General features: G+C 39.6%; 1 protein-coding gene across 3 annotated transcripts in view; it reads left to right on the top strand.

Annotated features, from left to right (window-relative positions):
* The first annotated feature begins 3,188 nt into the window (after nucleotides 1-3,188).
* rab3gap1 (RAB3 GTPase activating protein subunit 1) overlaps nucleotides 3,189-13,679 on the top strand; it is a 42,319-nt gene continuing 31,828 nt past the window's right edge. Inside the window, exons 1-8 of one of the 3 annotated variants that reach the window (XM_020608902.1) lie at nucleotides 3,189-3,385; nucleotides 3,528-3,583; nucleotides 7,710-7,788; nucleotides 7,910-8,042; nucleotides 8,212-8,290; nucleotides 8,590-8,709; nucleotides 9,300-9,465; nucleotides 10,015-10,114. In XM_020608902.1, the coding sequence (XP_020464558.1) occupies nucleotides 3,287-3,385; nucleotides 3,528-3,583; nucleotides 7,710-7,788; nucleotides 7,910-8,042; nucleotides 8,212-8,290; nucleotides 8,590-8,709; nucleotides 9,300-9,465; nucleotides 10,015-10,114 (832 nt within the window). In that variant the 5' untranslated portion in view covers nucleotides 3,189-3,286. The remainder of the gene's footprint in view (nucleotides 3,386-3,527; nucleotides 3,584-7,709; nucleotides 7,789-7,909; nucleotides 8,043-8,211; nucleotides 8,291-8,589; nucleotides 8,710-9,299; nucleotides 9,466-10,014; nucleotides 10,115-13,679) is intronic. The other 2 variants (XM_020608900.1, XM_020608901.1) reach the window with 2 other exon arrangements.

Genomic DNA, 13,679 nt, shown 5'->3' with positions numbered 1-13,679 from the left:
TCGTAGAGTCTCAGTTTGGGTAAAAATACCTACCGTCTTTGTTGTGTGTTTGAGCACAATGTGTCAACATACACCTTCCAAGTGAGTGTGCTCTTGATGTGAACTCCTATGAACTGACCTGAGCAATATCGGATTGTGAATAGTAACTGACATATTGTCCCCTCCAGAGTGAAGGTTATTTTAATATATTCTGCAGGAGACAAAAAAGTTGTTGTTCAAGGATTCAAGATTTTTATTTGCAATTTATCCATAAACAGACAGTCTAGGCATATAGGAATTCTTGTGCAGCTCTCCTTTGGAGTCAGGTAAGGAGTCAAAAGCCAGAAAGAACACTTAGTCTTAAAATAAAAAGTTACATAAAGGCAACAAAGCATTAAAACCGCAATACACAAAAATAGGGTAATAGTATTTCCCACAGTGAACTTCAAGTATCACACTTAATAATTCACATGATGGAGTTGGATATGTCATTACGCTTAGTGAGGTGCATGTTTGTTGCATGTTTCCCTTCAGTTTGTCAAGCTGAAGGCTAATATTGTCTTACATAACAATAACAAACCTCTACAAAGATAGCTCTAGATCCCTCTAATGATGGTATATGTTTAACACTATTTGACAATACCAAATTCAGATCATTTTTAGTGATAGTGTTTCTTATTAACCTGTTCTGTGCACATTAGGTTTATATTATGCCCACTGCCATCAATGATTGATTGATTTTAATAGGGTCCCCCAGGCAATACATCAAAGACATAATAAAAATATAATACTATTTATTGTTTTTAGTTGGAAATGTGCTTGCATCTGCTGAGGTAAAGGTTTATGCAACAGTTGATGGCAGCTGGACAGACTACAAAAAGCCTAAAAAAATTAGCCAATATCAGAGCCTGGGGAAGTCTGTGCTGATCAGCTGGCTCCCATCTTCGCACTGATCTTCAACAGATCATTGAAGCTATGTGAAGTTCATTCCTTCTTCAAAGGCCCCACCATAATGCCCATCCCCATCAGTGGGGACCCCTCACATCATGAACACAAACTGTTTGAATTCCTCCCCTTTGGATGGCACTACAGGTCTATGGACTGAATGACTACAAACCTGTCATCCTGACATCATGTGATCACATTGTAGACCTCTTGCTGGACCCCCTGCAGATTGCCTATCAGGTAAGTGGATGATGCAGTTGCAACCAACAGGAGCTGAACATACTATACTCAAACTAGAGAAATACATTTCCTGTCAAAAATGCATGTGGATGCTAATAAAAGCTGAAAGATTGTCCTGAAAATCCCTGAAATCAATTGCTGAAACAGCTGAAAGATGAGAAGAAGTTCTTTGTTGAATAATCTGAAGGATGAGATGCAATAAAGTAGGAATGGCCTTGAAGAGCTGAACATTTTGATACCTGAATGGCTTTTCTAGCTGAAGGTATGCTGAGCTTATTAAGATGTGAAAATAGTCCAATAGGACTGTTAGAAATGAACCCAATTGTTTTATTGGAAGCACGAGAAGTGAAGACAGGAGAGGACTGTTTAAGATCAACAGAAAGTTTACTGAAAGCCTGATCACTGGTAGGTATTACAGCACTGGATTCAGAGAGACAGAGCTCCCGCAGGAAAACCTGCTTCTGAATCCTGACTTAAGTTTTTACAACACATTTATCTTCTTAGGCTGCTCCACCCTGAACAGGGATGCATCCTTCAATAGTTCATGATCCTATTGGTCATTTGGTGTGAGTAGGTCAACCCCTGCCTGCGCTTGCTTGCTGATATGTGACCTAGACCAGGTATGTGTCTGTGTGCATCTCTCTGGCACCCTGATCTTGATCTTGAGGTGCACTGATCAATGGGTGGCCTGAGTTGCAAATTTTCAAAATAAAAATAAATATTTCAAAGGTATGAGATTTAGAAAAATTCTGAAGAGAAGCATGAATGTACTTGGAGAGCTGAACATTTTGATACCTGAAAGTATGCTGAAGTAGAATTTCCCTATTCATTTGAAAGGGGCAAGATTTTCAAAATAAAGCTAAATATTACAAAAGTATGAAGTTTAGAAAAATTCTGAATAGAAGCATGAATGCCCTTGAAGAGCTGAACCTTTTGATAGTTGAAAGTATGCTGAAGTAGAATTTTCCCATTCTTTTGAATGGTGAAAAAGTTTCAAAATAAAGATAAATATTTCTAAAGTATGAAGTTTAGACAACTTCTGAATAGAAGCATGAATGTCTTTGAAGACCTGAACATTTTGATAGCTGAAATTATGCTGAAGTAGAATTTTCCCATTCATTTGAATGGGGCAAAATTGTCAGAATAAATGCTGAAAACTATGAACGTTTTTAAAAAAAGTTGAATACATGCTATAATGTCTTGAAAAACCTGAACATTTTGATACCAGAATGGCTTTTCTAGCTGAAAGTATACTGAACTTATTAATATGTGAACATTTTCCTATGTATGGATGCTGAATCAGCATCCATACAATAAATAAAGAACAGAAGAGCATAGTGTGGATGCTTTACAGCATCCACACAATCAGTGGAGATGACAGTTAGGGGGAGCTCCCCTCACCATACTCAACAGCACTGTATTGGACGTGAAGATCTACAAGTTCCTGGGCTCCACTATCTTACAGGACTTGAAGTGAACATCCAAAATCAGCACCATCACCAAGAAGGCACAGCAGAGGATGTACTTCCTGCACCAACTCAGGAAGTTTAATCTACCCCAGGAGCTGCTGATACAGTTCTACACAGGAATCATCAATTCTGTTCTCTGCTCTTCTATCACTGTCTGGTTTGGCACAGCAACCAAACAGAACAGGAACATACTCCAGTGGACAGTCAGGACTGCAGAAAGAATCACCAGTGCCAGGCTGTCCTCCATGGAGGACCTGTACACCTCATGTGGTCAAGTTAAAGGCAGCGAAGAGTTTCTGCAGACCTCTCACATCCTGGACATCACACTTAATAGCTGTTTTTGAATCTTGTATATATGTACATATATTTATCAGTAGGTTGTTGCTTTTGTCTCTTTGACTTTACTTATTAATTTTATTTGATTTTATTTGAATGCACATTGGGCACCACTGAACTGGGGTCAAATTCCTTGTATTTTAACATACTTGTCAATAAAGATTCTGATTCAGACCTAGCAAATTCCCAAAAAGGACTGTGCTTGTAATTATTTGTTACATGTGTTCTATCCCAGTTTAACTGCGATTGTGAATCTTGTTCGTGTTTGTGACAGTTGCAGAACGACTCTTGATGTGAGCTTTGCACGGTAGGGGGCAATGATACACAATGCAGCGTCTAGACTGCCGGTCGGAAACAGGAAGATGAGATGCCGGACGTGGTGGAAGAAAAACAACATCATGGCTGCTGACAGCGATGTGAGTTTTTTCATGGCTGTATTTAAAGGTTTCTTTAGTCAAATAACTTAATACAGGAGTTCAGCGTAGTTGTCTAAGCGCGCAACTGATAACAGCATACGTGAATTTCTGTTCAATCTGAACCTGTGTCTGTCTCTTCCAGCCCGAGTCAGAAGTGTTTGAGATCACCGATTTTACCACCGCATCAGAGTGGGAACGGTAGGCGAGCTCACCATCAACGACTAACGTTACAGTTCCTAGTTTAATATTAGCCTATAACTATAATACACAAGTTATAGTTGATATTATTAGTAGTAATCAATATGTCAGCGTCTAGACCAAGCGTGTGACTCCCTTGTCACTTATTGCATACACTCGAGTGTATGCAAGCTGTTGCTAGGCAGCGTCTTGCTGTCAGCTAGTCCCAGCTCGGTGATTCTAAGGTACAGTATGTATGTAATACTCTCATGTATTACACAAGGAATTACATACGGTGACGATCCACGTCAGGGGTCATTACAGTACCTTAGGAAAATATGAATTTGTCAGAAAACAGACAAAATGTGTACTTTTCCTGGACGATTTTTTATTCTGTATCATTAGAAGAGTACCTTCAGATTTTTGGGCAATGTTATGAAACGACAGTATGGGGTTAAAATGTTCGAACGCTCACAGTGGCTCAGCTCTCTGACTCTTATGTCCATAATACCTGAGAGTCACAGAGCTGGGGCGAGCTGCCAACATGACGCATGCACACTCATACACAAAGTAAGCTCACCTTATATTGTATTCTGTCATGTTAGCTATAGCGAATTTATGCTATTATGGCATTTTCATCATTAATGAACTAACCTTATAGACCAAATGACGAATGTTTGTCTTTTTCTTGTTTAAGTTTACATTAGGTAAAAAGGTATGGTAGAAATACTGATTGTCCTGTAAAATGTTATGTGACAAAATGAAATTGTTAATGCGCACTGCTGCAATTTTTTTTTAGCATTTTTCTGTTGGAGCTGTTCTAGGTGAAGCTAGTTCATGTAGTTTACTCCAGTGGTTCACCCTAAAGACAAGGACAAACCTTGTGAGTTAATCAGTAAGGTAGGAAAGAAGAAACAACAGTTTCCTACAAAGTGTCTTGTTTAAATGAGATATGTTCAGTATGTTCTGTGATTAAAAACAGATATTGACAGCGATGTGATAGTTTTTGCATTCCCTCTAATCTGTGGGAGCAGCTTTGTGTGTTGGCCATTATGCATTTGTTGTTTAGTAGTGTTGCCAAGCTTTGACAGTATGGTTAACAATTGTGTCTCAGGAGGTAGAGTGGGTCGTCTCCTAAACTGAAGATTAGTGGTTCGATTCCCGGCTTGTCCAGTCCACATGTCGAAGTGTCCTTGAGCAAGACACTGAACCCCCAGTTTCTCCTGGTGATGACACCAGTGTGTGAATGTGTGTGTGTTTGGGAGTGTGAATGGCCAAATAGTTTGAAAGTGTTTTGAGTGTGCTGCAATGCATGGAAAAGCGGCATACAAATATAAGTCCATTTACCGCTGCAACTGTTGGGGTTGCTGCAGCTGTGTCTGTTTCTATGGGTGTGGATATACTGTATCTGCAGCTATAGCTGCTATTGTGGCTTGTCTTTACAGCCCCTAGTGTACTAGCATTTGCTGAGAAAGTATAATTAATCCAGACGTTGAAGGTTTGAATCCTGTATTTTGCACATGACATGAATTGCGAACTTGCTAGTGTACACATCAGGAATGTCAGAGCAGCGTCATCACAGTGCACAGCCAGCACAATCATATCAGTTCACTGGACACACACATCTCCTGGTATATACACTACTGTTCAAATGTTTGGGGACATCTCAATTTTTATGCCTCTGTGCTGGCAATAGCCCCGATCAGAGGCGTTATGTTCTCAGGTTGTCCGTCTGTTCATCTGTCTGTCTGTCTGTCTGTACAGCCCATTCTTGTGAATGTGGTATTTAAGGACCAACTTGAGGGAATTTTTTGTGTCCACTTCGACTCAGTAATGAACTGATTAGATTTTGGTGGTCAAAGGTCAAGGTCAGTGACCCATACTCGTGAATTTGACTGGTTGGCAGAGGCATACAACCTTGAAGTGGTGATTCTAGTTTAATAATAGTATTGCAAAGAAACACATTAGCAGTTCCCACTTTGACATTTTAGCGGCTTCACAGATTAGAGATTGAATGAAAAATATGTCCTTATAACATGAAAATTTGTTTCATTTGATTTGATCTGATTTCATTGTAATGTGAAAAGGATACTGGTAATCTAAATGCTTTATGATATCAAAAGAAACTATGCAACTTTTTTTCTTATTGTGGCAGAAATGTGATGCCATAGTGTGTCATATTCAATGTCATATTATATCAGCACAAAAAAAGCCCATATTAGTCAGATCTAAAAAAAAAAAAGAAAAAAAAAACATGTCATGCTGGAGCCTGAAGTAAACAGCCAGATCATCACTATGCTAGCTGGAGATGAGTTTTGCTTTGCTTGGAATGTGGATGAGAGCAAGTGGAGGAGACAAGGAGCTGTAGTCAAATCAGTAGGACATACAAAATGTCACAGCTACGATTTGTACTGAATATAATACTATTTATTGTATGGATGCTGATTCAGCATCCATACTATGTTATCCAATTATTTATTATTGTATGGATGCTGAGTCAGCATCCATACCTTGTTTTCCTGGTCTTAATTGTATGGATGCTGCCTCAGCATCCATACCTTGTTTTCCTGGTCTTAATTGTATGGATGCTGCCTCAGCATCCATACCTTGTTTTCCTGGTCTTAATTGTATGGATGCTGCCTCAGCATCCATACCTTGTTTTCCTGGTCTTTATTATTATTGTATGGATGCTGATTCAGCATCTTTCAGCACTCAGCATCTATACACATTTTCTTAAGAAAACGCAATTTTCTAGTTAATCTTTATTTTCTGCCCAATATTTCATCACCACTATAACTTTGTTAGTGGTGTAAGTAATCTTCACAACCTGTGCTTACAGCCTGAAAATGAGAGCTGGTTAATTTTTTGTCATGTTGCAATAGCAGCTTTTCATACATTTGCACACCTTAAAAATGTATCAGAATTACTTTTATACATGTACATAAAAACATCTTTTTAAAACACATAGTTGTGTTGGACATGAAGCTTTGGGGCTTTGTTTCTATTTGTGCCAAGCAAAGAAAGCTTCAAATTAAGTACAGTGATACCTGGTGGTTTGTATAACACCTCTCTGATTTCAATTTTTTAGTTTCTTATGCAGCAGTAAAAGTCCAAGAAGCCTGCTTGTTGTTATTCAAGTTGGCAAACTATTGTTCAAAAGTGGTGCATTCATTGTAGAGTTTACTATGTAATACCTTACAGTGCTATAATTAAATGCATTGTTGAAAAAGCCAACATGTAAAATATGTTTGCTGACACGAGATATAAATGCACCTTACTGATGGTGTTGAGGCCCAGTGTCACTGTTGTAACTTCATGTTTGATATTTAGTATGGCTGCACGATAAATCGTTTTGTAAGTGTGATTCAGATCCCTGTGTAATCTATCTCACATGACAATGGCTATACCGTGTTTGCAATAGCAGAGAGAAGCCTTGCATCAAATCAAGCGCTTCCTTTTCCTTGATAAGCTGTGTTAACCAATATCTGGAATGCGTTACATCACCTGACAAGCTGTAGGCAGGAAGAGAAAACTGATTTAAAACCTAATCTGACATGTTTGACATTGTGAAAGGTATTCTCGGCTTTCCTGCAACCTTTTTTCGAATGTTGAGCTGTTTGTCCTAGTGCCGAATAACAGTTGAGACAGTAATGAATCACTTAGCGGTTATTAGTTGCGGTTATTGACTAATGTAGCTTAGGAGCGGTTGGTTTTATGCAAGGCACCTCCTTGCTAATGCAAACACGGCAAAATTGTTGTCACGTGAGACTGAGATCACACAGGGATCTAAAACGCGCTCACAAAATTTATGTAACATATAACATTCAATTCACTATGACGTAATACTGAAAAGTTCCAAATATTCACATTTGATGTGTTGGAATCAGAAAATTTTTGGTTTTCCCACTTGGTTAATGACTTAAATGATTAATAGCTTGTTTAAATTCCTGACTTTTTGTAAATTTTTATTTTTTTTTTTACAATCAATTAATGGGCTATTTAGTTCACTGCTAAATTAGTGCATAGCCAGTGTTGTTGTCCTTAATAAAAGTCAGGTTTCAGTGCATCTCCTAATAACCTACAGTATGTACTGTATGTCGAACTTATCTCTGATGCTTACAGTAGAACTCATGTTTTCTACCTAAAGTTTTGTGTCTAGGGTTGAGGAAGTGCTGAATGACTGGAAGCTGATTGGCAGCTCTGCAGGAAAGCTGTCCCCAGAGAAGGTATTCAGCTCTAATTAAGCCTTAACCTTAACCTTTCAGCTGAATAATACCAGTGTAGACTTATGTCACCAGTAGGTTCTGTACCTGCACTTTGTTATGATGCTGTGTTATGTGAACACAGGGTGAATACACCAGTGGCACCTGGGGGGAGAAGTCCCAGGACATACATTTTGCTGACTTTAAGTTCTACATAACTCATTACTTCCTGAAACAAGCTTATGAGAAGAATGATGGGAAGGACAAGTTTGAAGAAGGTATAACTATATCTGAGCGCACTACTATGTGGACAGTACCTGATGTAGTTAATAGCATTGTTTTAGAACTGTATTTGATTTAGTGTTTCCGTTTTCAGAGTGCAGTTAGGGAGCTGAGTTAATCCTTCCAACGATTTGTGTTTGACACAACTTTCATTCTTGTGTCCAGATGCCTTCCCCTTGGCAATGCAGGACCTTCTGTGCATGAACAATGATTTCCCTCCTCGAGCTCACTGCCTGGTTAGATGGTGAGTTCACTCATTGATTACAGGCAAAGATAAAGCAGGTTACTCTGAGAAATCAGGTTCTGCAGATACCCCGTCAGTATATGTACATTCACTGTTCTAACCTAGGTAGCTGTAAATGCCAGTGGTGGAAGAAGTACTCGGATCCTTTATTTAAGAAAAAGGAGAAATACCCTGGTGTACAAATACTCTGTTATAAGTAAAAATCCACTAGATATATGAATATACCACACTTCAGAGGTAGTAAAGCAGAGAGAAATGTGATACTGATGTGCATGGTCTAACTGCATCTGTGCTGACAGGTATGGTATACGAGAGTTTGTGGTCATCAGCCCTGGAACCAACTGTGAGGCCATCATTAGCGAGTCCAAATGCAATCTGCTTCTCAGCTCCCTCTCCATTTCTCTGGCCAACACCGGCTGGTGAGTCACCTTCAGCATTCGAGGCAGTGGGTGGTTTTCACACGATTATGGCATCATAAATGTTCACCTGATACTTTTGACTCATGTATGTGCAGCAGCACAAAGTCCAAAAATCTAGGTGAATTGGAGTAAACGGTATCTTAAAAGTATTCAGACCCTTAGTTCAGTACTTTGTAGAAGCCCCTTTGGCAGCAGCTATACCTTTGGTTGTTTTTGAACAAATTCTGCAAATTCATTAGTTATAGTTACACACCTGCGGACATTCTCATCTGTGGACACGTATTTCCTATGTCTGGAAAATCGGTCAGCAGGTCCCACTCTCTCCAGCAAATGTTGAGCAGATCAGTGAAAGTCAGCCTCACATATAAACAAGGCAGTGTGTGCCTGTAAATATGGAGGGTGATTACACGATCCTGGTCATATTCCACAAAGAACTGTCATGCTGTGCTTCACCTGGTGCCATGTAGCATCAGAGCATTGAGCTGGCTACGAGAACCCGCAGCTGGATGTGAGCAGTATTCAAGTGATAAAGCCAACACCCACACATTTTTTTCTAGTAATGCCTTCTCCTGTTTATTTTGTTCATACAGCCAGGTGCCCATGTTTGTGCAGATCCAGCAGAAGTGGAGGCGGATGTATGCTGGTGAGTGCCAGGGACCAGGTGTGCGCACTGACTTTGAGATGGTTCACCTCCGCAAGGTGCCAAGCCAGTACAACCACCTGTCTGGCCTGCTTGACATCTTCAAGTCGAAGATAGTAAGTGATATGAAGGCAGACACAAAATAGTTATTTATCACCTGGCTTTAACCAGTGCTCAATTATGCATGAACAAACAATGAGCTTGTCTTTCCAACTGCATGTGATATGATTTTTGTGTATTTTCAACTGTGATTTAACAGTTTGATCCATTTTGTTTAGGCTGGTGTGAAAACTGTCAAGGGGTGATATGGATGTTGATTCATGCAGGTGCTGACCAAGCCACTGTCCTAAGATCACTTGAAAAGGAGGGTCTTGGTTTGCACCACAAACCCGCTACACCAAGAGTTGGCTTCCACCTAAATTTATTTACAATTTTAAACAATTTCTATTAAAAATCCTAGAGCACTTTATTTGATATTTTAAAAGATTTAACAAAGATACAAAACAATAACATGACCTGGGCTATTTCTCGGAGCACCAAAATCATAAGGCAGCACGAGATGCAAAGGTGTCATCTTTTTCCAAGTAAAAACAGGAGAGAGAGTTTGTACAGAGATAATGTTAACCATACAACAGCTTCTTTTTTTCTGATATTTCTCTCGTCAGGATTGTACCCTGTCCCATTTACCTCCAGTCAACATTGCCATCCGTTTTACCTACATTCTCCAGGACTGGCAGCAGTATTCATGGCCACAGCAGCCTCCAGGTAGGCACGTACAATCAATTACATACTACCAAATAATCTCATTGATCATCAGCCTCAATCTCTGGATCTGCCAGAGTAATTTTGGAAAAAGATGCTGTGGACAGATGAAGATAAAACCAAGCTCTTTGAACACAAAGGTGTGTCTGGAGAAATAAAGGGGCAGCATTTGATGACTAGACCATCTTGCCATCTACACTGAGCTTTAGGGTTGTGTGGCAGCTTGTGGCACAGAAGGAAGAATGGATTTCACTAAATACGATCAGATTCTGGATTGAGATGTGAAGCACTCCAAAGCACACCTCAAAATCCACCATATAACTAATTTGAAATACACAAGCTGAAGCTTTTGGAATGGCCTAACCAGTTACCTGACCTGAACATTGTTAAAAATGCACATGCTCCTGTTGCCAACGTTTTGTTGAAATCTGTTTCCCCATCTAGATGTGTTTCCGCTAACCTGATTCCTAACGTTATCCTAACCACTACAACTACTGAGGGGAGGCGCTACAGGAAACTGAGTTTTGAACAGGGGAAACACATCTCGATGAGGGAACAAACAACACTTATAAATAAGCTATGTTTTTACAGTGACAATACCTCAAATCCTACCTAACATGTTTGATGCAGAATGTGAAAGTGGACAGCATGACAAACCGTGACAGCATTATTATTTGAACTTCTCCTCCATCGATAGGCAAACAGTGGTATATGTACCGATGAAAAGAGATGTGTAACACTCTAAACAAAGCAGGTAATTGAGAAACCCCATATTTTAACTGGCATAATGTAGACATAGTATCTTCTCCAGTCTTACAACAGTTTTCTCTAACATTATAGAAACAAGGCATTAACAGACATGCAACGTGTTTATCTTTTATTTTTTAACTTACCATTAAGTCCCACCATGTAGTGGAAGCATCACTCTCTGTCAAGTAGTGCCAAAGTCGGTAAATCCAACCGGTGGTCACTGCGTTCTCCCCCACACGACCACACAGTCCCAAAGTAGTGAAATTATTCCAACAGGTAGCGTAGCACCGACAATAACATCATGGTTTGTTAATCCACAACACATCACATGCAGCAGACACACTGGCCTCAAGCAGTCAAAACAAACAGGTACTGTGGTATGGGGTAATCTAGCATTGATGAGCTGATCATTCACCGTTGCAGGGGCTTCACTGGCGGGCTGTTTTAGATTAGACCCAGTCAGGTAAAACAGCGAGTCCCTGTACAGGAACATTCCTGGACATGCAGTAACCTAACTTTATGTTGCTGAAAAAGTCTCGCAAGTGAGAGTTTGCAAGGCATGTATAAACTAAGTTGCTTCTGGATAGAAGTACTAGAACACACTGTATGTACACCTCATTTTTTGAGCTTTAGGTCATGCCTAAGATGATAATTCACTGTTTTAACATTGTAGATAAATCAGAAAGCAAGGAAAAGAATGCCATGGGCTTTTTAAAGTATCTGTTTGGGGTATAAAATTAGTATTTCCTCAAAGCAGTTTTGTATTTCAAGAACTTTATGTTGCTGAAAAAGTCTCGCAAGTGAGAGTTTGCAAGGCATGTATAAACTAAGTTGCTTCTGGATAGAAGTACTAGAACACACTGTATGTACACCTCATTTTTTGAGCTTTAGGTCATGCCTAAGATGATAATTCACTGTTTTAACATTGTAGATAAATCAGAAAGCAAGGAAAAGAATGCCATGGGCTTTTTAAAGTATCTGTTTGGGGTATAAAATTAGTATTTCCTCAAAGCAGTTTTGTATTTCAAGCAGCAAAACCAAATAGATAAAACATGATATCTACTCTTTTAAACAACAGTAAACAGTGGGCACTGGTGAACAGTAAACCTTCAGCTGCTGTTTCACCTTATCATACAGAGCTGGATGCATTTTTACCTTGAATCCTGCTCACTGTTTGTTGTGTGCCTCAGCTTCAGAGTCACTGTCATTTGTCCAAATCCCACATGTTCATCAACACAGGCGTGCCCTTGCAAATGAAACAGATTATAGCTTCAGTTATTGACTTGGCATACTCACACATGAAAGAGACACACTAGGACACACTTACCAAGAGGTAACAGAAAACTTGCCAAAGATCAGTTTCTTTGTCCATATTGGTTTTAGACTGTTTTAAAACTCATTTAGTTCAAATCTGTTTTCAACCGAAGCAGCCATTAATCTGACTCTTGTATCGATTTTCCAATTCATATCGGTTTAGCTTTACACCTATAATTGGTAACTTTTATACATCTGGACTTTTTCACATAGCTTTATGCACCAGTGTTGCATGAGGACATACTTCTCAAGATGACCTTGAGAACACTGGGTAGTAAATACTGTGGTGAAAAATACCATTCCTGTCTCTCCTGTTATTTTCAGACTCATTCCTAGTTAGCTATAGTTAGCTATACAAGTAAATCCCTGCCAAAATGTTTGAAAGCACTCTAACCACATTTCAAGTGCTGCTCACTTTGCAGCTCAGCTATTGAGAGCACATAGGCGCACATTTGTAAGAGCAGAATCAGATTTGAGAGAGAGTGAGGCTGCTTGCTGAAATCATCCATTACGCTCATGATTCTTTTCCTGCTCTTACAGTTCTGTCTTTGCACTTGCAAATTCTGATTTGCAAACTGAATACCATTCACAGCTTGTTTTGTGCACCTTCATAAGTTTTAGCATGGACAGATTTCACACAAAACCCAGTGGAGAAATGTGAGCACGCAGATTCAGAAAGAAGAACATGTATGGCTGAGATTATGCTCTCAAATCTGATTCAGTGCTTACAAATATGTGCCTGCACGCTCTCAGCATCAGAGTTGCAAACTGAGTAGTGCTCGAAATGTGGTTTGTGTGTCCTGGCAGCGGGAGCAAGACTACTCCCACCTGAACGAACTTTGTCCTCCGGACTGCTCCGTGTTTGGGACCCCGCGGGTTTCGCGGCGAGGAGGTGGTCTTGCGCTCCTTTTCCGGAGCCGTTTTCATTGCAGGCTAATGAACACGGATAGTTTTAGCTCGTTTGAGCTTCAAATGAGTAAGGTTGGACACACTGACCCATTTTATTGTATCTTGATTTACCGACCTCCAAGTTCTATATGATTGTTTATAGAGGAGTTTTCTGACTTTTTATCATCTATCATTAAGTCTGAGAGTGTTTTACTTCTTGGGGATTTTAACTTTCATGTCGATGACCCTTCCTGTGGGGCGGCGGTGGACTTTTTAGTTCTCATGGAATCTTTTAACTTCCACCAGTACGTTCATAGTCCTACCCATAATAAAGGCCATACTTTAGACCTGGTTTTTTCCTTAGGCTTGGACATTGATAACTTAAGTATTGATGACATGCAAATGAGCGATCACTATTGTGTTCGTTTCAATTTGTTACATAACATTACGCCCTCTGTCCGCAAAGTGCTGGCTCAAAAACGCTTTGTTAATCAGGATGCACTTGTAAAGTTTTCTTTGTTGTTTGATCCTAGTTTCTTTTTGAATTGTACAGACAGTGAGACATTTATGGACTACTTTAATGGTCATTGTTTGGATATTCTAAATCAGGTGGCTC

The sequence above is a fragment of the Monopterus albus genome, unplaced genomic scaffold, assembly GCF_001952655.1.
Source record: "Monopterus albus unplaced genomic scaffold, M_albus_1.0 scaffold96.1, whole genome shotgun sequence".
Taxonomy (NCBI): Eukaryota; Metazoa; Chordata; class Actinopteri; order Synbranchiformes; family Synbranchidae; genus Monopterus; species Monopterus albus.
This window is presented reverse-complemented; position numbering and strand designations above follow the sequence as displayed.